Raw genomic sequence first — 20,614 nt, forward strand, 5'->3', positions numbered from 1 at the left:
ATTTGTTTCCACATTTTAATTTAGGCTTTAATTAAATATTGAACCTAAAAGAACTTATTTACCAACTTAGCTCTAATTAATTTATTAAATCCCAAGGACATTCTTTTTCTTTAAATTAAATTATTCTTTGACTTAAATTAGATTTAGGAATATTTTCTTATTATTAATCTTATATTTAATCTCCAAACTCCGGTCCGACCTCGCGTATTTATCTTGAAAAAATAAAACTAAATATCTACCTTTAAAATAAATAATCACGACTTAAAATTATTAAAATAAATCAAACACTTCGTATTTATATAAAATATTCATTTTTTTTATAGTAGCAATTATGCTTGGCTTATACGTAATCTGATTTTCGGGTTCTACAGGGAGTGACATTTGACGATGGTAAGTATAAAGTTACTGAATTTATCGAAGAGCATAATCACCCGCTTCATCTTCAAGAGACAGTTCACATGTTGGTTTCCCAACGTAATGTTACAGAAGTTCAAGCCTATGAGATTGATTTGGCAATCGATGTTGGACTTAAACAGAAATCGACTTTTCAATTGATGAGTGGACATGCAGGAGGAAGAGATGGTCTCGGTTATACCATGTTGGATGCTAAAAACTATATTCGATCCAAAAGACAAAGAAATATGGTATATGGGGAAGTTGGTTGTCTGATGCGATATTTTCAACAACAATTATCTAAAAATCCATCATTTTACCATGCTAATCAGATGGATGTGGAGGAACAGATAACTAATGTTTTTTGGGCCGATGCAAGAATGCTAATTAACTATGAGTACTTTGGTGATGTTGTCTCACTCGATACCACATATTGTACGAACCGCGCACACCGACCACTTGCTATCTTCTCTGGTTTCAATCATCATAGAGGAGCGGTGATTTTTGGTGCAGCACTTTTGTATGATGAGACTGCAGCATCATTTAAATGGTTGTTTGAAACATTTTTAGAAGCACACAAGCAAAAAAGACCTCTCACTATCTTCACAGACCAAAATCAAGCTATGGCAAAGGCTTTGAAGGAGGTGATGCCTGAGATATTCCATGGATTGTGCACATGGCACTTAATGCAAAATGGCATCAAGCACTTGGGAAACTTGATGAAGGATGGTTCTCATTTCTTAACTGATTTTAAGAGGTGCATGTATGGTATTGATGATGAGACCCAGTTTGAGGAGGCATGGATTGTCCCACTAGCACAATATAATATTCATGAAAACACATGGCTACAATCCACTTACAGTATAAAAGAGAAATGGGCAGCTTGTTACACGAAGAAGGCTTTTACGCTTGGTATGAGGAGCACACAACTTAGTGAGAGCATCAATTCTGATATCAAGATTTGTATGAACCCCGACTTAGACATAATGCAATTTTTTAAGTATTTCGAATAGGTCTTACAGAACAAACGATACAATGAGCTAAGGTCTGAATTTGAGGCACGCCAAAAATTACCGAGATTAAAGCTAGAGAGTTCTCCTATGTTGCGTCAACTTTCTGAGATTTATACCCCTACGGTCTTTAGTTTATTTCAAATGGAGTTTGTTTTGTTTGTAGCTACTTACATAAAATATAAAAATGAAACCCAACCATTATTTGAATATGTTGTTGGGCAAATCGATAAGGATGGAGAATGGAGAGTGGCATTTAATCCTAGCACCATGATGATTTCATGTACTTGCCGAAAATTTGAGATGACTGGTTTATTGTGTTGTCATGCTGTGAAAGTATATGATGTCATGAATGTCAAAATACTTCCAGAGCATTATATCTTGAATAGGTGGACGAGAAAAGCTAGGAGTGGAGTGGTACACGATTATATGGGCAACGAAGTCAAAGAAGATCCTAAACTAGAAAGTACGGAACGATATAGAAAACTTTGTATGATGCTCGTAAGGCTGGCGACCGAGGCATCCGTCCACCCATCAACTTTTTCTTTGGTGCATAATTCGGTGTGTGATCTAACCAAGCAGTTCATGGAAATGCGTCTGACAGAAGTGAGCCAAGACAACAATGGTTGTGTCAGGACATCATCAATAGAACCTTTCATGGTACAAGCAAAAGGGTTCAAGAAAAGAATTGGTGTGAAAAAATAGAAACGATTGAAGAGTTGGGTAGAACTTCAATCAAAACGAAGAAAAATAAATCCGAAATTCAAGGTAAATATATTTATTACTATTGACAGTTTATGGAAACCAAAATTGCCTAAATTATTTTTTTTACAATCATTGTAGGACAATGGAAACCATGATGAATTGCATATATCTTATTCAGTACCGTCGGTACCTCATGCATATGTTCAAGCAGCTGGGAGTCAATTCAATTTCACCGAATTATTGACGGTATGAACTTGAATGATATACATAATTTTTTTGGTGTGTCAAAATTTTAAGCAAAAAAAATTTCATTCTTATAAGGTGAAAATGTTTATTATGATATGTATTCTTGTTTAATGTAGGCACCACTTGACCATCCCCAATATTCTCTTGAAGCCATGGATTTCAATGAAGATATATCTAACACGTATTCTTGAATTGTTGTCTTTCTTTTTGAAGGTATAATACAATTATTTGAAAATATTAGTAGAACGACTCCTAATATCACATATTTATTACTTGAATTTGATATTTAGAATTTTTTGGGTGTGTCAAAATTTTAAGTTAATAAGTATGAAATTTTTTTAACAAGTAAACATTTTTTTAAGGTCGGAGTATAATTTTTTTCGTTATATGAAAAATTTGTTAACAAGTAAAAATATTATTACTAATATAATAATATCTAATTTTAAAATCATTAATTTAACTTAATAGAAATAAATTATATACATTATTTCCTATAACATAAATTTAATTATAATTTAAAAAATTTTCGTTTAGTTTAATTTTTTAAGTGAGCAAAAGGGATAGCCAAACAGCCCGTTAACCATTTGCCTTCTCTTTCTGATATTTTCGTTTGCATATATGCGACCGCTTGTTGTCCCCACATTCCACATCTCAAGATTGGAAAACCAATAATTGACAAAACATAACACAATACCAATTGAAAAGTGAAAAAAATAGATGCTACGTCGTTTGATTGCACAGTACAGGGTGCTGTTGAACCATGCACAGCAGAAGATCTTCTCCCGTTCACGATCTACTAATTGTCAACGCTGGTTAACAAAGTTCAGTTGGACTCATTCCGCACTATTATTCAAATTGTATACTGAAATTTGAAGGTTGAGATATATTTTCATCTACCAATAGATCAACTTTATTCATACTTAAGAAGAAAAAATTATAAAGTGTTTATATATCCTCTAAACATATCCACTAATCCTAGCACACGAGTTAGACAATGACAGACATATATATCAACCTCTTAAAACCATTAATTGTGATAAGAGTGAGTCTCATGTGATATTTTTTCATGAATGACCCAAATACGAGATTCGTCTCACAGAATACGACCCGTAAAACCGTATCACATAAGTTTTATTTTGGAATGTGAAATGTTGTATATCTATTGGTTTCGATCCTTGAATGAGTATATGATTTGCTGGTTCTGTCGATGCTACCTATGGGGGCAGTGCCCCCACAAGATCTGGGCCGTTGATTTTAAAAAATTTGATGGACCCCACATATGAATTGGTGGACCCCGCATATATGTGGTTAAATTTGGGCCTTTGATCTTCTCATGGGGCAGTACCCCATGAGGTAGGGTGAAATATTCCTGATTTGCTGATGATCGACACCTGTTTATTCTCGTACTTGGAAGCTTTCCGTAATCCAAGGAAACCCTAGCCAGCAGCCCCATTATTACTGGTTTAACAAATTTTATTCACGTGGCCTCAGCCAATAGGAATCCGTATTTACAGTCAATTAGGAGAAATAATATGATTGTGTGATTTAAAAAGAGGTATACAGACATTATTTTTATGGACTCTCTCTTTTTTATAATGGACATCGTTTTCGTGTGCCCGTATATTTAATGCCTCCATAAACTTTTAAATGGAATAAACAAATAATTTATATAATGCAGATCTTAAAAGACTCACTTTGAGTTTCAAACATTTGACGATCAAACGTTAAAGAATTTACTTAATTCATGGTCTCAATTATTGTCGATTTTTTTAGTAATAAGGTTGGTTTTGTTCGGCCAGGGAAATAATATTATTTTGCAAATGCCTGTATGAATTATATCTTTCATTTATACACAAGATCGTGTAAGATATGAACAAAAAGTAAATTTGTAATCGATTCAAGCAACGCTTTTGTTGGCTGGAAAGATTATTAATTACTTTCTTTTTATATGAAAAAACTTGAAATTTTAGATATTATAGAGAGCGATAGACATGATTTTGAGTTCTCCCGGTGTAGCAAAATCATTTGGTCGTCAATACACCTGAAGAAGTTGATTCTCAAGACAACATTTTCATAATTGGGTTGGTGATCGAACCGATCTAATTTAAAATATCGGTTCAATCGGGTGGTCGGACCAGAACACTGTTATATTATATATAATAATATTATTATTATATAATAAATATTTCATTTAAATTATAAAAAACTTATATATGCATATGAAATATATATATATATATATATATATGATCAATGTTTAAAAAATCAAATAAACTCTAATCCTATTAAAATAATATTTTTAACAAACTTAAAAATCCACATAATCATATATAATATATATGTATATAATTTTAAATTAATAAAATTTAAAAATTTTGAACAGGTCAAACCAGTTTTTAACCGGTTCAATACCTATCTGACCGGTAAAACGGTTTTTGGGAATTTTTTGGACTGGACCCAAGATCGGTTTCTGGTCGGTCCGATCTGATTCTGAAAGCATTGTCTCCAGGAATAGCACAAAAGTTTTTTTAATTTTTATGGAACTATTGGTTTCTGAAAGAGCCAATATAATACTCACAAGCTACAAAGGTGCAGCTGAACTTTATTCACGTGAAACTCCCAAAAATCAGCCAAAAACTCACTCACTGTGCTATGGTTTAAGGTTTGTAAATTTACTTAAATGGGAATAAAGTTTTTCCCTTTATAGAAATATTAAGGAAAGACTAAGATTCCCACGTGTCAATATTTTATAAGCTCGGCGCCATCGATCCTAGAGTGCTTAACGATTAATAAACATACATACCCCACTTTTTAAGGACAATTTTTGGTAAAAAAAAAGAATTTGATTTGTTTTTTTATAAAGGGCTTGACTTTGATTCGAAGCTCTATCATAACAAAGTTCTTTTAGTTACCTCCTTATTTCTTTGCGTAGGCTTCATTTCTAAGCTCAAAAAAGGCATAAATTTTTTTTTGGTTTACTCTTAATAATTAGCTAACTGTATTTAGATCTAATTAACTTCATTTTCAGAGAAGTCAGAAACCCTAGTTGGGAATCTTGATATTCGAAGATGGGGAGAGGAAAAATCGCGATAAAAAGAATCGATAATTCTACGAGTAGGCAAGTCACATTCTCCAAGAGGAGGAGCGGGTTGCTAAAGAAGGCTAAGGAGCTAGCGATTCTTTGCGATGCAGAAGTTGGAGTTATCATATTTTCAAGCACTGGAAAATTAAATGAATTTGCAAGTTCCAGGTTAGAGATTGTTATTTCTTTGTTTTATGCTATGATGACTTAAATTATACAAAGATATATAGTTATATATTTGTGTGATTTTCTGTTTCAATCCATCAGATTTGTCGATTTTATGTGTAAGTTTGTTTTTCAAATTAGTATAGCGTTCAAAATAACAAGAAATTAATGGCATCATATTACTTTAATATCTCAAGGACAATATTATAATCCTTCCTCGAGATCATATTTATTATTATCAAACATATATATGGCTATGATTCCATGTCTCGATTGGAATTAAAAAGCAGATTCAAATTTAATGATTTCGCAAGCCATGGATCTCTAAATCACTGAAACTATATATGCACATAGATTGGTGAAAAAAACTATCCATGTTGCAGCTTTTTTAATCTTTTTTTCCCTGTATTTTGTCAGCATGAAATCGATAATTGAACGATACAATCGAACTAAAGAGGAACACTATCATCTGCTTAATCCATCTTCCGAGATCAAGGTACATTTACTGCTGCTTACGTCTATTGTTAACCGGAGGCAATTTTATTTATATTTGATTTGAATCTGATTTATGGCCACCAAGTTTTGTGATCCATCAAGGGTTCAAATCATCAATGATATCCTATAAGTAGCTTAGGATAGAACTCTTGTCCATTTATCAAAAGATATAACTAGTAGTAAAGTTACTACTATAATATTTTATACCTTACAATAGCTTGCATCGTTTTGCCAAACAGAGACAATTATTGTATTTCAACAAATAACGTTTGAAACTAAATGAATATGTTCGCTAGACCATTTTATGATCCAATTCCACGAGAATTGTGAGAAATTTTTATGGAAATAGTAGTGTACGGTTAATATTCCTAGATTCGATTAAATTTAGTTTAAAAAAACAACAAAACCAATTAGATTTGTTCTAGTAATCAGATTCACAACTAATCCATATAAATTTAGATCGAATCTTTTACTAATGAGGCATCCATGATCACATTTATGAAGTCAATTAAAACTATGCATAACTTTTAGGACACCAAAGAGTGTTATCTTGAATTCATGAGGCTAAATTCTCTACCTGTAGCAGCTCGCGTTCAGTGTAAAGGAAAAGTGCATAATCATTTTTTTAAAGAATTTGCAAAAATGTACCTTTGAGGAAGTGCATAAGTTCAGGGTTCTTCTTCCTCAAAGTTTCGACCAAGTTTCTGGAGAATTAGTTAGGAAATGATATATGAACTTTGTAAAAGAAAAGTGCGGCATAATCTTTTTTTTTTTTTTTTTTGAGAATTTGCAAACAGTACCTAATATTTAGCTAGGAAACGATATTATTTGTATTTTGTAATGAAAAGTCCATAATTATTTTTTTTTAAGTATTTGGAAACACTATCTAAGTTTGTTTTATTTAGAATATCTTAAAGAAAAACAACATGAAAATGATTTTTTTTTTCATTTGCTCTTTCTATTAACTTATGCTGAAAACCTTGATATATATAAAAAAGAAATTAGGTGTGTATATTTATCTCTTTGCTGTTTGGTATTCTATTGTGTAAATTTCAGTTTTAGTTCACTCTATTTGTTTTTTTTTTTGTTACAACTTTATTCACTTTTCAGACGTACTACTGAGACACCAATGTATTAATTTAAAGCATACTGCGTTGTTTTTAATCAAGTTTATTATTCCGTCTTCTTTTTTTCCCAGTTTGATTTGCAATTAACTGTAGAAAGATGTACAATTTTCGACACTATATGCTTACAAGTTAATAAGTGAAACTCATGTGGTTGGTAGTTTTGGCAAAGGGAGACAACAGTTTTAAGGCAAAAATTACAGGATTTGAGAGATAATCATAGGTAAAGTCCTGCTTCCAATAATATAATAATAATAATAATAATGAAATTGATTTATTTTACATACTATAAAGTTCGTTACGTTTTATTTAATTTTACCATGGAAATGGCAGGAAATTGATGGGAGAAGAACTTCATGGCTTGAATGTGGGAGAACTACAAAGATTAGAAAACCAACTGGAAATGAGTTTGAAGGGCGTGCGCTTTAAAAAAGTCTCGACTTCTTGATTTTGATTGAAAGAATTTGAATTATATATAACATGGACAGAATCAAAATATATAATTACATCGATTTCAAGAAGAATATCGAAGAGATTCATGAGCTACGGAATTAATACTGTATTGTGATTTGCATATGCAGGAACAGATGTTGACAGAAGAGATTCATGAACTACGTAGAAAGGTACATTCCAAAATTTACTCAAGGGATGACAATAGTTGCCTTGTGGAGACAATTTCATGACCTGGTGATTAACTTGAATTGAATCATGGCTATACTTTAAACTATAATAAGTTAGAATTAATGGTGCATCAACAATCATGTGGAGAGATACTATTATACTTCAGAATTTATTATTAATCCCATTAATCGCTTGTAACTTTTATGCATCCATATCATAGGTGAAGACGATTTAATCAATCGAAATAAAGCGATTATCCGATCAATGCACGTGCAGATCCATATATAATTGGACCTGATTGATCAAATAAATGGCCCTGCAGTCTCTATATATATATAAAGTCACAAAGTTATTTACAATGACCTTGTTAATTGTTTTGGATTAATTTCAGGGAATTATCATCCATCAAGAGAATGTGGAGCTTTATAAGAAGGTGAACCGCACATGCTGATTGAAACGTATTATTGTGCCATCAATAGCAAAAACAAAAGCCATGAAGATATCTCCATATTTAAAACGAATTTCTTGTGCAGTTTATTTTATTGAAAATTTAATCGAATCCCCATAAGTTATGATACATTAATTATTTTCATCAGGCATATGGAGGGAATTTATGTTCAGCAAACGGAATTCCCGGCAGTGTTGCTCACAATCTCACCATTGATAAGGACATGGATGGATTGGTGGAGCTTCAACTGAGCCAGCCAAGCCCTGCAACAGGCATAGCATTTAGAACATCAAGGTAATAATGTTCGATCGAGTATTCATTCACACATAAACTTCAGACCATGTCTTATTTAGGGGAGAACTGCGACTCTCAATATTATATATGTATTTAAAATGGTGCCATGGATTGGCAATGTCAAACAGAAATGAAAAAGAAAACTCTCTAGTTGTGTATTGTTGTTTATGGTTGAGCTAATCTGGTGTGATAGGAGCCGAAGCCAGACTCATTTAAAATGGTTCCAAGGGATTTGCAAAGTTGAGTAAAAAAAAAAAAACTCACACATTTGGCGATTATCCTACCTATTGATGATTCCACAAAATAATTTCACACTGAAATAACAAAAATGTCGAATTTTTAAAATACCTAACACGTTTGATCTATTTACACACTAAAATAATCAAAACGAATCTATTTAAAGTTCACCTTATCAAAAGCAATCTTACACATTCAGAATTTTCCAAATTTCAATAGTAGATATGTATCGATCGATGATATTTTTGGTTCTATGGATCAGTCACATGTGAAGAAATATAAGTTTTCAGATTGTAGTGTTCACCTGTGAGCATCGACTCTTTCCCAGATTGACGCTAATGCTAATTATTTAGCATTATCAGGCCGATCATTAACTGCTTAGACAAAAATTAATTAATTGCGCGACAGAAAAAAGGACCAATTTAGATCCTATCATATATTTTCAGCAGTCATATTTTTACAAGGAAAAGGTGGGTGCCTTGTCTTTGTAATTGGAAAAGGACGTGCATGATGATATTTTTTTTATTTATGATAAAATCATTTTTTTGTTCTGTCATTTGTATTTTTTTTTTTTTGGATCATGTTAACAACAATATTGCATTTTTAATCTTATAACTTTCGTTTTATCATTATTTGTCATTTTTTGACCAGATTCAAGTATGTCTGTCAGAAATTGCACATGTAACGGACGCAAATGATGACATAACTTTTTCGAATGTCACGTTCTAAAAAAAACCCGACATACATGAAGTTTTCTTCAGAAAATCCATGTCAGTATCCACATCTATCACATAAGTGATTTTCAACATGTATAATCAACTTTAATAAAAAAATAAACATAACATAAAAGTTATACTACTAAAAATTGAAATTTGCCGTTAATAACATAATACATACATATATATATATATATACACATATATGTATATATACACATATATATACACACACGTATCACTGTACGATAATCACTTCGATCCAATTGTTTAATTAATATTAAATAAATTGGAAATTTATCACGACCCAGTTCCTTCCTGACGCTATATGTTCTATTTATTTAATACAAATAACTTATTGCCAACAATTACCGCTCTATAAAGTATAAACTAGTGTCATCTGTGTTTTTTTTATTATTACTTTCCAAGTCTTGTGCGCATTTTACTGTGGACTCGAAGGATTACAAAATTACGTACTGATAACTCTAAGACACAGTAGATCCATGACAATTATACTGTTGTCGCGACTAAACCAAATTTGGACTATTGTTTTTTGAACTTTGTAAGAATACAATTTGTGAAACGTCCATGAAATATATTCTCGGATGTCCTTTCCATAAGTGATTAGCAAACTTTTCCCACGTTAACAAGATGATTTATGATGGAGTCCGTCTTAATTTTTACATTTACAACAAAAAATTAAAATAAAATAAAACAAAACCAGAATAACCAATTTTTGGGAAATATATAGCTTTGCCCGGTGGCGACTTAAACTAAAAGACGAAATTTAAATTTTTAAGAGGAAAAAGTTCAGATCAGGATTCAGTGGTACATCCCCAAAAGGCGAGTAAATGGTAAATTTAGCACCAATTGTGATGATTTCATACTAAATCCATTTACAAGTGGAAGAATCAATAGCAGTTAGATATTGCATGAAACTTATGCGGGCTGATCGAGATCTCCCGTTCATTAAACAGAACTGTCGTATATACTACTGATCTTCAATTACAAACTCACATTCAAGAATTTATATTCAAGAAATATCCAAATTGTAACGCTCAAACCGAGTGGCATGGATCGGACTACGTGTTTTCTGCTATCAAACAAGAGTAATTCTGATCAGATTTTATATATAATTTGGTGAACAAGTGTCACATTACAGATGCGAGTATATCTAGTTATTATTCGTAACCCTCTTGAAAAAGCTGTGGATCGAACACCGATCCAAAAATTTCGAGGCAAGAGTTTAATACCAATCACATATATACATAAGGAGCGGCGGCGGCGGCATCGCCTAAAATCTTGAAATACTCGTTGACAGCGAGAATATCTCCTCATCTCTGTGGCTGCAGCCATCGTCAAAGTTCTGGGAGTAGCTTAATGCGTCGTATTGGAAATTTTGTGGCTTGTGCTGCCCCATAATGGTGATCTTGCTTTCGTTCACGATCTTACGGAGGAGTTTACGCAGGCGACGGTTGCGGAAGCCGCCGCCCTTGTCGATGCTTGGGGTGATGCGAGAGTAGTCTTCGTGCACGGGGACACACGACGGTGACATGCAGCTGGTGAGGTAGGATGGCCGCCGGTAGAGTACATCGCCGCCGCCCATTTTTGCCTTTGTAGAGGAGAGAATGCGATGGTGGTTTGGGGAGTTTGTTAATGTAGATAAGAATTTGTGAGTTTGTTGGGAGGGAATATGACATCCAAAGTGGGAGCGTGGGGGATATATGTTTATCCTCACTTGGGGCTTTCGGCTTCCTATTTTTCATATTTTTAGATTTTTTATTTATTTATTATAATTTTCAGATGGATTTTTTAACTTGAAATTACGTATTGGAGTTATACATGTACGTACCATTTCACATTAATTTTTTGTAGGCTTATATCTTAGCTAGAATATATATGAACATCGAATTAAATATAACAGTGTATACCATATGTATTTTTATTCGGGTAAAATTATTAGTTAACTAGTTTGCGTTTTTTTTTAAAAAAAAAACTTAGATATTTTTTATATGGACATGGAGCTAGAACATGATAAAGTGATGCAATATTATGGACACGTCCATCTTCGTATGAGTACTTAGGTGAAAAAATAATTACAAGTTGAAATAAAATATAAAGAAGTGGTCTATTCAGACTTTAAAATGATTAAAATTGAATTTTTTTTTGGTAAATTAATAAACTTACATGGTAAATGGACAAAAATGACATCCTAATAAACATACATAGTGAATGATCGTGAAAAGTAACCAGAGTGACTTCCTGATTAATATATATATCCAATTCCTTGTTCATTGACTAAGGTGGTATGCCATTAAATAGGCTCGAAAATAACGGGATAAATTGGTAAAATAAATATACAGTGATTGCATAAGTTGAACCATCTATTTTTGCACATGTTTCGACTTCAAGAGTAGATGTTTATTATTGAAGAGGTGCCGAACCTCACGGGGCAGTTTCTTTATTACAAGTTGGTAGAATGCATGCGTTAGCATAAATTTTGGAGCTATATTTATTTAAGTACAACAAATGAATTTATTTTATGAAATAAATATTTTAAGAATTGATTTAATGATTATAAGTGACACCATTTTTTTTTTCAAACTATGTAAAATATCGAACAAGTAAAAAAAAAAAAGCACACATGACCTGCTGACCGTAAGGTAGAGTCGGGAAAATAGTATTTTTTTTTTTTATCGATTGACTGAAATTTTCCTTGAACTTCTCAATTTGTACGACGTGACTGGTCGCTGAGTCAACAAGCAGATTGACTTATTACACGGCTTTGTGAATAAACAAAGTAATTATGTAGTTAAGATCAATAATATTGAATCATTTCACCCATACTCATGTTGTTTCATAAACAAAAATAAATAATTTAATTTGTAGTACGGTGGGACAAGTTATGCAGGAAGCATGTGATTTGCGTATTGCCAGAGGAACTTTGTCTGTATTCTGTCCACCGAGGGACCCCTACCCACCCCACCCCACCCCCCCCCCCCAAAAAAAAAAAAAAACAATTATTGTACTCATTCGTTAAAGCCCATTATTCTCTCAGTCTACATATTCCAATATAGATATGCAAATCTGCCCCTCTGCTTATTTACCGGAAATTGGACCGACGGAAGTCCTTCCATCATTCTCAAATCTCTGGAATTGAGTTTTTTCATTATCTTTAATTTTATCACTAAATTAAATATTTATTATAATAAATTAAATATTTCCATGAACATTAACAAATGGGAACAATGTCGTCTATAATTTTTTCTAAGAAATTGTTTATCTATAATATTTTTAGTTTTTTATTTTTGGATATAATAGGTCGATCGCCTATTTTAGTTTCTTAATAAATTATTATTCTCTGTATTTGACAGTGGGCCAAACCAGCCCAATAAAACGATGGCCACAACCAAGGTTAGGACGCTGACCAGCCCAACCAACATGTTCCGAGCCGATGAGACCCTGGCCTGGGAAAGCTACATTGGATTTTCAATTTGATATTGTCAATTTGGGTCCAGCTACAGTTCTGATTAAAGGGCCCATCTGGTTTTGCCAATGCTTTCCTAGGAAACTAAATCAATTAATAAAAAAAAAAACTTGATAATATAGTAATGATAATCTATGATAATCAACATTATTATTGTTTGATTAAACTTTAATTGTTATATTTCGTTACAACAAAAGATAATATTTGAATCAATTAGGTCGATTTTAAAATTTACGATATAAAAAAAACCTAGTTTTTTTTAAAAATATGTTTAATTTATTTCTTAGTTCGTTCGTAAACAAACGATTTGTCGATCGTTTAATGACACGAACTGGTTGGCCAAAGTTTAGCATCTAAGAGAATTTAGTTTTTTTTAAATATGTTTACTTTATTTCTTAGTTCATTCGTAAACAAACGATTTATCGGTTGTTTAATGACACGAACTGGTTAGTTTTTTTAAAAAAATATGTATAATTATTATTATAAATATTTTTTAAAAAAATTGTGATGTGATTGATGTTTGTTCCATTATAGGCGAATTGACAAAAATCATCAAACCAAAACGAAAATGAGGATCCGAGCCGTTCAATCGTCACGCATTAAAATGCATCTCCAATTTCTTGTTATACCAATCTTGCTGTTATCTTTAATGGCCACCCGCCTCACCATCTCTCGCTCAATCCCATTCCATTTTCCCCAAACCCAGAACCCAATTCCCTTTTTATCCCTACGCTTCTCTCAAATCCCATCCTTGCCCCCTCTGGTCCTCCTCCTTCTCCCTCTGCCTTCTCCGACCTCGCTCCAACGCTCTTCCCAAATCGACCATTGTTAAGCGACGTCACGGTTCATTTACCCCGGTTCGATCGTTCTCCGGTTCCGTTTCATCAACGGTGTCTGGCTCGACTCACGCGGGAATGGATTCGGACTCCGAAAGTAATCCGCTCTTGGGGGAGTTTTACTTCCCACCCTTCGATTCGATCCTGGCTAAGCATGTGCGTCCCGGCATCCGCGCGTTGCTCAAACAGCTTGTAAGTTATTGATAAATAATAGGTTGTGTTATTTGTGATTCATTTTGTGTTATTACATAGGGATTAATAATTTGTCCTGTCTTTTGGGTTGATCGTTCTATTAGATTTTGGTTCAAGCCCAGGAAGGGTCAGTGGTATTGTAGCTGTATGTGTTTTAAGCTGCATAACTATACAAGGATAGGTAAATGAAGACGTGCTAAAAGTGATGGGCTCTTGTACCAATTAATGCTGGCAGTTTCTTTAATTGGCTTGTGTAATTGTAGGAATTAGAGTTAGAGGAACTGGAGAGAACAGTGGAACCTACATGGCCAAAGCTGGTGGAACCACTGGAGAGGATAGTCGACAGGATGGCTGTGGTGTGGGGTGTCGTTTCGCATCTCAAAGCGGTTAAAGATAATGCTGAGCTTCGTGCCGCCATCGAAGAAGTCCAGGTGCATATTGTTGCTTTGTTTTTGTTTTTTTGAGTTAATTTTGTTTGGCTATTTTTGTTGCTAAAAGTTTTTCATTTCCTTGTTACCATCTAGCCCGACAAAGTAGCTTTTGAGCTGAAGTTAGGTCAGAGTAAGCCTATTTACCATGCATTCAAAGCTGTTAGAGAATCACATGAATGGGATACCTTGAGTGATGCTCGAAAACGGATTGTCGAGTGTAAGTTTTGCAACCATTCTATCATATGATTACAATATTTATGATCTTCATGTGGAGTGGTTTTCATTTTAGTTGATGTGGACCGAATGGCCTTCTCAAGTTTGGATTACTTTACTGTTCCATGCCATGGGTAGATGTTTGATTTTGGATGTTGATCTTAATTGTTCGCACTGACCTGCTTTTGCAGCACATTTAAAGGATGCTGTTTTGAGTGGTATTGCCCTTGAAGACGATAAAAGAGAGGAATTTAACAAGATTGAACAGGTATATTTCATTTTTTGACGATGCTGGAGGCCATTTAGATGGAACTATTGTATTGTATTTGATGCTTTCTAAACTGTAAATTTGAAATTACCTCTGGGAATAATATTGGGAGCTTATAAAAGGGAAAATTTTGACATGTATGTGAATTCGCCTGTTCCATATTGTAAGAACCCATATTCATTGTGGATTTCTTATGTTATTCTGGCGTAAATTTTGAAATGGGGCTAATCTACTTTTTGTTTACTTTTTCACCTTTTTTCAGGTTACCCTATGCTTTTAGTGAATTTCCCATATTTTTGTATTATTTATGACCACTATTCTAGGATCATTAATCTTGTCACTTCAAATGAATGTGAAGGAATTGGCAAAACTATCTCAAAAATTTGGAGAGAACGTTTTGGATGCGACAAAGAAGTTTGAAAAATTGATAACAGAGAAGAAAGACATTGAAGGGTTGCCAGCTTCGGCTCTCGGGTTGGCTGCACAAACAGCAGTGTCTAAGGTATTTATATAATTATGTCAATGATTTAAGTAATAGCTCTAATTTGTGAATTGCAATATTGGATATAATGCCATCTGTTGAGCTACATTATCTATGTTTCTCCTATTGATAACAGGGACATGAAAATGCTACTGCAGAGAGTGGGCCATGGATAATTACATTGGATGCCCCAAGCTTTATGGCCGTTATGCAGCATGCTAAAAATCGAACACTGCGCGAGGAAGTCTACCGAGCCTATATAACCCGTGCTTCTAGTGAAGATATGGATAACAAGTCAATTATTGACCAAATTTTGAAGCTTAGGTTGGAAAAGGCTAAGCTTCTCGGTTACAATAACTATGCGGAGGTATGAGTTGTTATTTCATCTATAATTCTGTCGGATATGCCTAATTATGTAGCTTTTATCAGGTAAGTATGGAGACCAAGATGGCAACTGTTGAAAAGGCAGGAGAGCTCCTCGAAAAACTACGTAGTGCATCTTGGGATCCTGCTGTACAAGGTATGGTAGTTCATTACCAGCCTTTCAGAACCATGCAAGTGTGCTTTTTTTTTTCTCTTCTTATTTTCTTCCGAGAATTTAGTTAGCATTTTTGCTTGAAGTAAAATAAATGAGAGACAGGAAGAAGGCATCTAATGATAAACCGAATTATACTACACACACACTACATGCCCATCTTCAACATTAATTTATATACAATCCCTCATTGTATTTCAGGGGAAAAAAATGGAGTGTTCTTTGTTTTGTTAAACTTGGAAGAATGATGATGCTTTATAATATTTAGCAAAATCTGAATAGCGAACAAAAGTGTTAATGCGTCAATATGAGATTAATCTCGGCAAGAATTTGGAAAATGCTCCAAAAGTGTTAACGCGTCAATATGAGATTAATCTCGGCAAGAATTTTGAAAATGAGCATTTCCCATCTTATTAAAGTTTACTGTAACTCTAGCACTTTTTCATATTGTTTTTTTTTCTTTGTAAAGGAAAACATCGTTCTCTGATTGCCATTTATTGAATGTTTTATTTTTTCCTTGATCTTTTCAGATAACGAAGATCTCAAAATTTTCGCAAGAAACCAAGGAGCTCCAGAAGCTGATAACTTGAACCATTGGGATATTGGCTTCTGGAGTGAGAGACTTCGTGAATCAAAATATGAAATAAATGAGGTGCTATCCCTTGGTTCTGTTTCTCCTCGGAATTTATTTTTTGGTTAGTTTTGAGAGTTTCAAACTTTTGTTTCTGTTGCTTCCTTATCAACACATTTTTAGTGGCATTCCAAAGTTAATTTTTATCTTTTAAATCTCCGTTTTCGTTCATAGAGAATCAAGGGAGTATTTATCATCTTATTTTTATTTAATGCAGTTATACTTTGCACAGAAAGGGAACATCTCTCAGTATTGCATATTTTATTTCTTTTTTAGTCCTAAATTGTGTGGAAGAAGTTGCTATATATTCATAGTATTTATTTGGTATTGGAAGAACCCCACTGTTATCCTTGTTTGGGTTTCCTTGCAGTATTTCATATATGTTGATGTCTTCCAGTTTAAAATATCCAATTTAGGTTTTGACAACTGTTGGAACGTTCCCTTTTAAATATTAGTTTCTTGAAGGTGCATTTTCTATTGAACAGAGTCCTTGGTCACTTTGGCTTTGGCTTTGGCTCTGGCTTTTCCTTTAATTTACTGATTTTATGCCAACATTTCTTGTTTTTTATTGCATTTGCCTTTCTTAAATAGATAACCTTTTTAGGTGGTTACCTTTTCTAATATCAACAGGAAGAATTGCGCCCTTACTTTTCATTGCCTAAAGTTATGGATGGTCTTTTCAGTCTAGCCAAACACTTGTTTGGGATCGATATTGAACAGGCAGATGGTATAGCTCCGGTATGACTTTCCATCTGCTTTTCTTTTCTTTTTCCAGTGAGAGTTTTTGGCTGGTGGTGCATTGTTTTTTCATCTGAATAGCCATTGTTATAATTTATAGGTATGGAACAGCGACGTTCGGTTTTACAGCATTAATGACTCTTTTGGTACCCCAATCGCGTTCTTCTATTTTGATCCATATTCTCGTCCGTCTGAAAAACGAGGAGGAGCATGGATGGATGAAGTGGTGGGTCGAAGTCGTGTCATGTCGCGAGATGGTTGTAGTGCTAGGTTACCTGTTGCTCATATGGTTTGCAACCAAATGCCACCAGTAGGAGACAAGCCTAGCCTTATGACGTTTCGTGAGGTAGAAGCACTCATATTTGCTCATATGTCTTAAATCTGTTTCTTAAAATGATTTGACCATGAAATCATACTAGTGTACTGGCCGACTAGGCTGGCCCTGCTCCACCAATTTGATCATAATACTTGGAGTGAGGCCTATTTTTGTGTCTATACGATGGAATGAAATCTTAATTAATCATTAATAAAATTTATATCCTTCGATATCTTTTAAAAACTGTCCTGATGCTACTTTTTCCCACAAAATTCAGACAAAATTATGTTGAATGATTTTTATTATCTTTTATTAACTAGAGAGCATAATTTGATTCGGTTGAAGTCTTTTTCTGTTTTGATACTGTCAGACTCCTATTTATCGGTTGAAGTCTTTATCTGTTTTGATACTGTCAGACTCCTATCTTGATTATGATGCATTACAATATGATTTGTTTTTCTTTAATTTAAATGATTTAAATGAGTAATTGTTATAATTTAATGTTAGGTTGAGACAGTCTTCCATGAATTTGGTCATGCCCTTCAGCATGTGCTAACAAAGCAAGATGAGGGTTTGGTTGCTGGTATAAGGAATGTAGAGTGGGATGCTGTGGAATTGCCTTCCCAATTTATGGAAAATTGGTGCTACCATAGGTAGGGATTTTGTCTTGCAACTGTCAGTCTTGGGTTTTAATCAAATTCTCAAACCACATTTTTTTTATTGAACGAGTACCAGTGCAAGTTCTATGACTAAATAATCTGGTAGTTTTTCTTCTCTCCCAAGAGCAGCTGTAATTGAATAATTTCCTCCATCAACATTTCCACAGTTGGCCAGTTACAATTTTTTCTTCATTTTGTCACCTAAATTGTGCTACATGGTACACGACCAATTTAAATGAAAATTGTGCTAGATTTCACTTGGATACATTTGGTTTTGGGCAACTTTGAAGCCATATTGCGGGTTAATATTAGAGTTGGGTCTTACTACTTTTTTTGTGCGTTAACTTGATGTCTCCAAAAGTCGTTCCCAACTTGAGTTCTATTTGGAGCACTTCAGATTGTCATGACTCTAAAAATTGTCGATGATCATGACCTTCAATTTGGTGTGTTATGATGGATGCCGACACTTAATGCAGAGATACCTTGATGAGTATTGGCAAGCATTATGAAACTGGAGAAGCTATTCCGGAAGACGTTTACAAAAAGCTTCTTGCAGCTAGGACATTCCGTGCTGGTTCGACGAGTCTTAGACAGGTCTGGTCTCTTGTTTTTTATTTATCAGAAGTCCTGTGTATGGTTATTCTGTCTGATAACTCTATTGATATTTCTTCAATTTTAGTTAATTAAAGTTTGATCTATTCTTTTGCTTCAAGTGGTGAGATTAAAGCTTATCTGCATATAATGCCAACTTTGTCTCATCCTTGTACATGGAAAAGCAATATGTGTGTTAGTGTTTTGTTTTTGTTATGGAAATGTTCTCATGGTAAATGTGTTTAAGTTTGCACATGAAAGTTTTTTCTTCTATATGATGATGACTCACAATTTCCAACAATATAGGGTATTTATTGGACATGCTTTCTCATCTAACTTCACCATTAAGTTCTGCCGCCTTTAGTCAATGGTGTAGCCTTCTGATAGACAATTACTTATTTGTCGTCTCTCGTGTGCTGCAGCTGAAATTCGCAACTCTTGATCTTGAATTGCACACAAAGTATGAACCTGGTGGTTCAGAGTCAATCTACGACGTTGACAAAAGGGTCTCTCAAAGAACACAATTGCTCCCTCCACTTCCTGAAGATAGGTTTCTTTGCAGTTTTAGTCATATTTTTGCCGGTGGATATGCAGCTGGATACTACAGTTACAAGGTGAAATGATTTTTACCTTCTGTTTGTCGGATGACAAATGATGTCCAACGGCCATGTTTTCATGCTGAGACCCTCCTTCTTGGCTTCCCTTTCTAACAGTAATTGATGTTCAAACTGTGCAGTGGGCTGAAGTTTTATCCGCTGATGCTTTCTCAGCATTTGAGGATGTTGGGTTGGACAATGATGAAGTATGCCTGCAAAATTCTTAATAGTTCAATTAAAAAGATGTAGTTTTAAATATTCTGTTCTCTTTCTTCGAAATGCGAAGATTGAATTCACCTAGCTAAATGTATAGACATGAAAATTCTGCACAATATTATCACCACAATCTTCCAACTGATTGCTGATGTTTACAACAGGCTGTAAAACAAACAGGCCATAGATTCCGGGAGACGGTTCTTGCCCTTGGGGGAGGAAAGCCACCGCTAGAGGTATAGAAGTGATACCGATTCAACATTTTAACCAAACCTTCTAAAAAATTGTTTATTCTAATTGTGCTGAAATGCTTGTTTTCTCTCAGGTGTTCGTGGAATTCAGAGGGCGTGAACCCTCACCAGAGGCCCTGCTTAGGCACAACGGATTGTTGCAAGTTGCATGAGATTTATATTGACATATTCACTTAAAGAAAGATAAAAAAGGAACACAAAATTTCTTGTACTGGCGGGCTTAGTGAGAAAAATCACTTGAAATGTTTCTTGTGCTCTGATAACTGGTCCTAATGCCCTTCCCTACATTTAGTCAGAATTCGACTGCTTGTTTATCTACATCATTTGTAACTCTGGCGAATGTGCTATTACTATATTGTGTGGAAGTGTTGCGATTTTGAGGTTCATATGGATTATAGATTTTGTAACTAATTACTAAATGTTACATAAACCATAGCCCACCTTCTAAAAGATAAGAAGTAAATACTTGCAATCACACTAATGTTTTTTAATAAGATCTTTTTAAGTAAATCCTTTGAATTGAAGATCAAAATATTTTCCATGAGAACTCTGCTTCAACAAAATTTCAGTGCATGAACTTCTTAAAGACCGTCTTAAATGGTTCTTTTTATCACCCCCACACAGTGCATTGAATCACTTC

The 20,614-nt window shown here is 33.9% G+C and overlaps 3 protein-coding genes across 6 annotated transcripts; all 3 read left to right on the forward strand.

The window, feature by feature from the left end:
• The first annotated feature begins 385 nt into the window (after positions 1-385).
• LOC142505620 (protein FAR1-RELATED SEQUENCE 5-like) lies at positions 386-2,587 on the forward strand. Its single transcript, XM_075618682.1, has 3 exons — positions 386-2,171; positions 2,287-2,354; positions 2,471-2,587. Exon 1 carries the CDS (start codon positions 459-461, stop codon positions 1,404-1,406), a length of 948 nt encoding a protein of 315 aa, XP_075474797.1. The 5' UTR covers positions 386-458; the 3' UTR covers positions 1,407-2,171; positions 2,287-2,354; positions 2,471-2,587.
• Positions 2,588-4,743: 2,156 nt separating this feature from the next.
• LOC142505411 (MADS-box transcription factor 23-like) lies at positions 4,744-8,742 on the forward strand. Of its 3 annotated transcripts, none has more exons than XM_075618382.1 (8): positions 4,744-5,016; positions 5,383-5,604; positions 6,019-6,097; positions 7,382-7,443; positions 7,554-7,653; positions 7,802-7,843; positions 8,233-8,274; positions 8,438-8,742. In XM_075618382.1, the coding sequence occupies exons 2-8, from the start codon at positions 5,423-5,425 to the stop codon at positions 8,585-8,587; spliced, it is 657 nt and encodes a 218-aa protein (XP_075474497.1). In that variant the 5' UTR covers positions 4,744-5,016; positions 5,383-5,422; the 3' UTR covers positions 8,588-8,742. The 3 variants fall into 3 exon arrangements, with proteins under 3 accessions (XP_075474497.1, XP_075474498.1, XP_075474499.1); XM_075618383.1 differs by lacking the exon at positions 4,744-5,016 and adding an exon at positions 5,058-5,310; XM_075618384.1 differs by lacking the exon at positions 4,744-5,016 and adding an exon at positions 5,058-5,307 and having other exon boundaries at positions 5,381-5,604.
• Positions 8,743-13,606: 4,864 nt separating this feature from the next.
• On the forward strand, positions 13,607-20,292 carry LOC142505110 (organellar oligopeptidase A, chloroplastic/mitochondrial-like). 2 transcript variants are annotated; one of them, XM_075617937.1, is made up of 17 exons: positions 13,841-14,051; positions 14,156-14,232; positions 14,315-14,482; positions 14,576-14,699; positions 14,887-14,963; positions 15,322-15,465; positions 15,581-15,811; positions 15,874-15,964; positions 16,510-16,631; positions 17,241-17,348; positions 17,449-17,694; positions 18,172-18,317; positions 18,800-18,917; positions 19,337-19,528; positions 19,651-19,716; positions 19,888-19,959; positions 20,049-20,292. In XM_075617937.1, the coding sequence occupies exons 3-17, from the start codon at positions 14,399-14,401 to the stop codon at positions 20,124-20,126; spliced, it is 1,899 nt and encodes a 632-aa protein (XP_075474052.1). In that variant the 5' UTR covers positions 13,841-14,051; positions 14,156-14,232; positions 14,315-14,398; the 3' UTR covers positions 20,127-20,292. The 2 variants fall into 2 exon arrangements, with proteins under 2 accessions (XP_075474051.1, XP_075474052.1); XM_075617936.1 differs by lacking the exon at positions 14,156-14,232 and having other exon boundaries at positions 13,607-14,051.
• The last annotated feature ends 322 nt before the right edge of the window (positions 20,293-20,614 follow it).

Source organism: Primulina tabacum, chromosome 10 (genome assembly GCF_025594145.1).
Source record: "Primulina tabacum isolate GXHZ01 chromosome 10, ASM2559414v2, whole genome shotgun sequence".
Lineage (NCBI taxonomy): Eukaryota > Viridiplantae > Streptophyta > Magnoliopsida > Lamiales > Gesneriaceae > Primulina > Primulina tabacum.

Bases quoted from the DNA above. Each gene is read 5' to 3' on its own strand.
- LOC142505620 (XM_075618682.1), top strand. From the start codon at position 459: ATGTTGGTTTCCCAACGTAATGTTACAGAAGTTCAAGCCTATGAGATT.
- LOC142505411 (XM_075618382.1), top strand. From the start codon at position 5,423: ATGGGGAGAGGAAAAATCGCGATAAAAAGAATCGATAATTCTACGAGT. The intron at 7,444-7,553 runs GTAAAGTCCTGC...TGGAAATGGCAG, and splicing joins GATTTGAGAGATAATCATAG to GAAATTGATGGGAGAAGAAC. The intron at 7,844-8,232 runs GTACATTCCAAA...GATTAATTTCAG, and splicing joins TTCATGAACTACGTAGAAAG to GGAATTATCATCCATCAAGA.
- LOC142505110 (XM_075617936.1), top strand. From the start codon at position 13,938: ATGGATTCGGACTCCGAAAGTAATCCGCTCTTGGGGGAGTTTTACTTC. The intron at 14,700-14,886 runs GTAAGTTTTGCA...CTGCTTTTGCAG, and splicing joins TCGAAAACGGATTGTCGAGT to CACATTTAAAGGATGCTGTT. The intron at 18,318-18,799 runs GTAGGGATTTTG...CACTTAATGCAG, and splicing joins GAAAATTGGTGCTACCATAG to AGATACCTTGATGAGTATTG.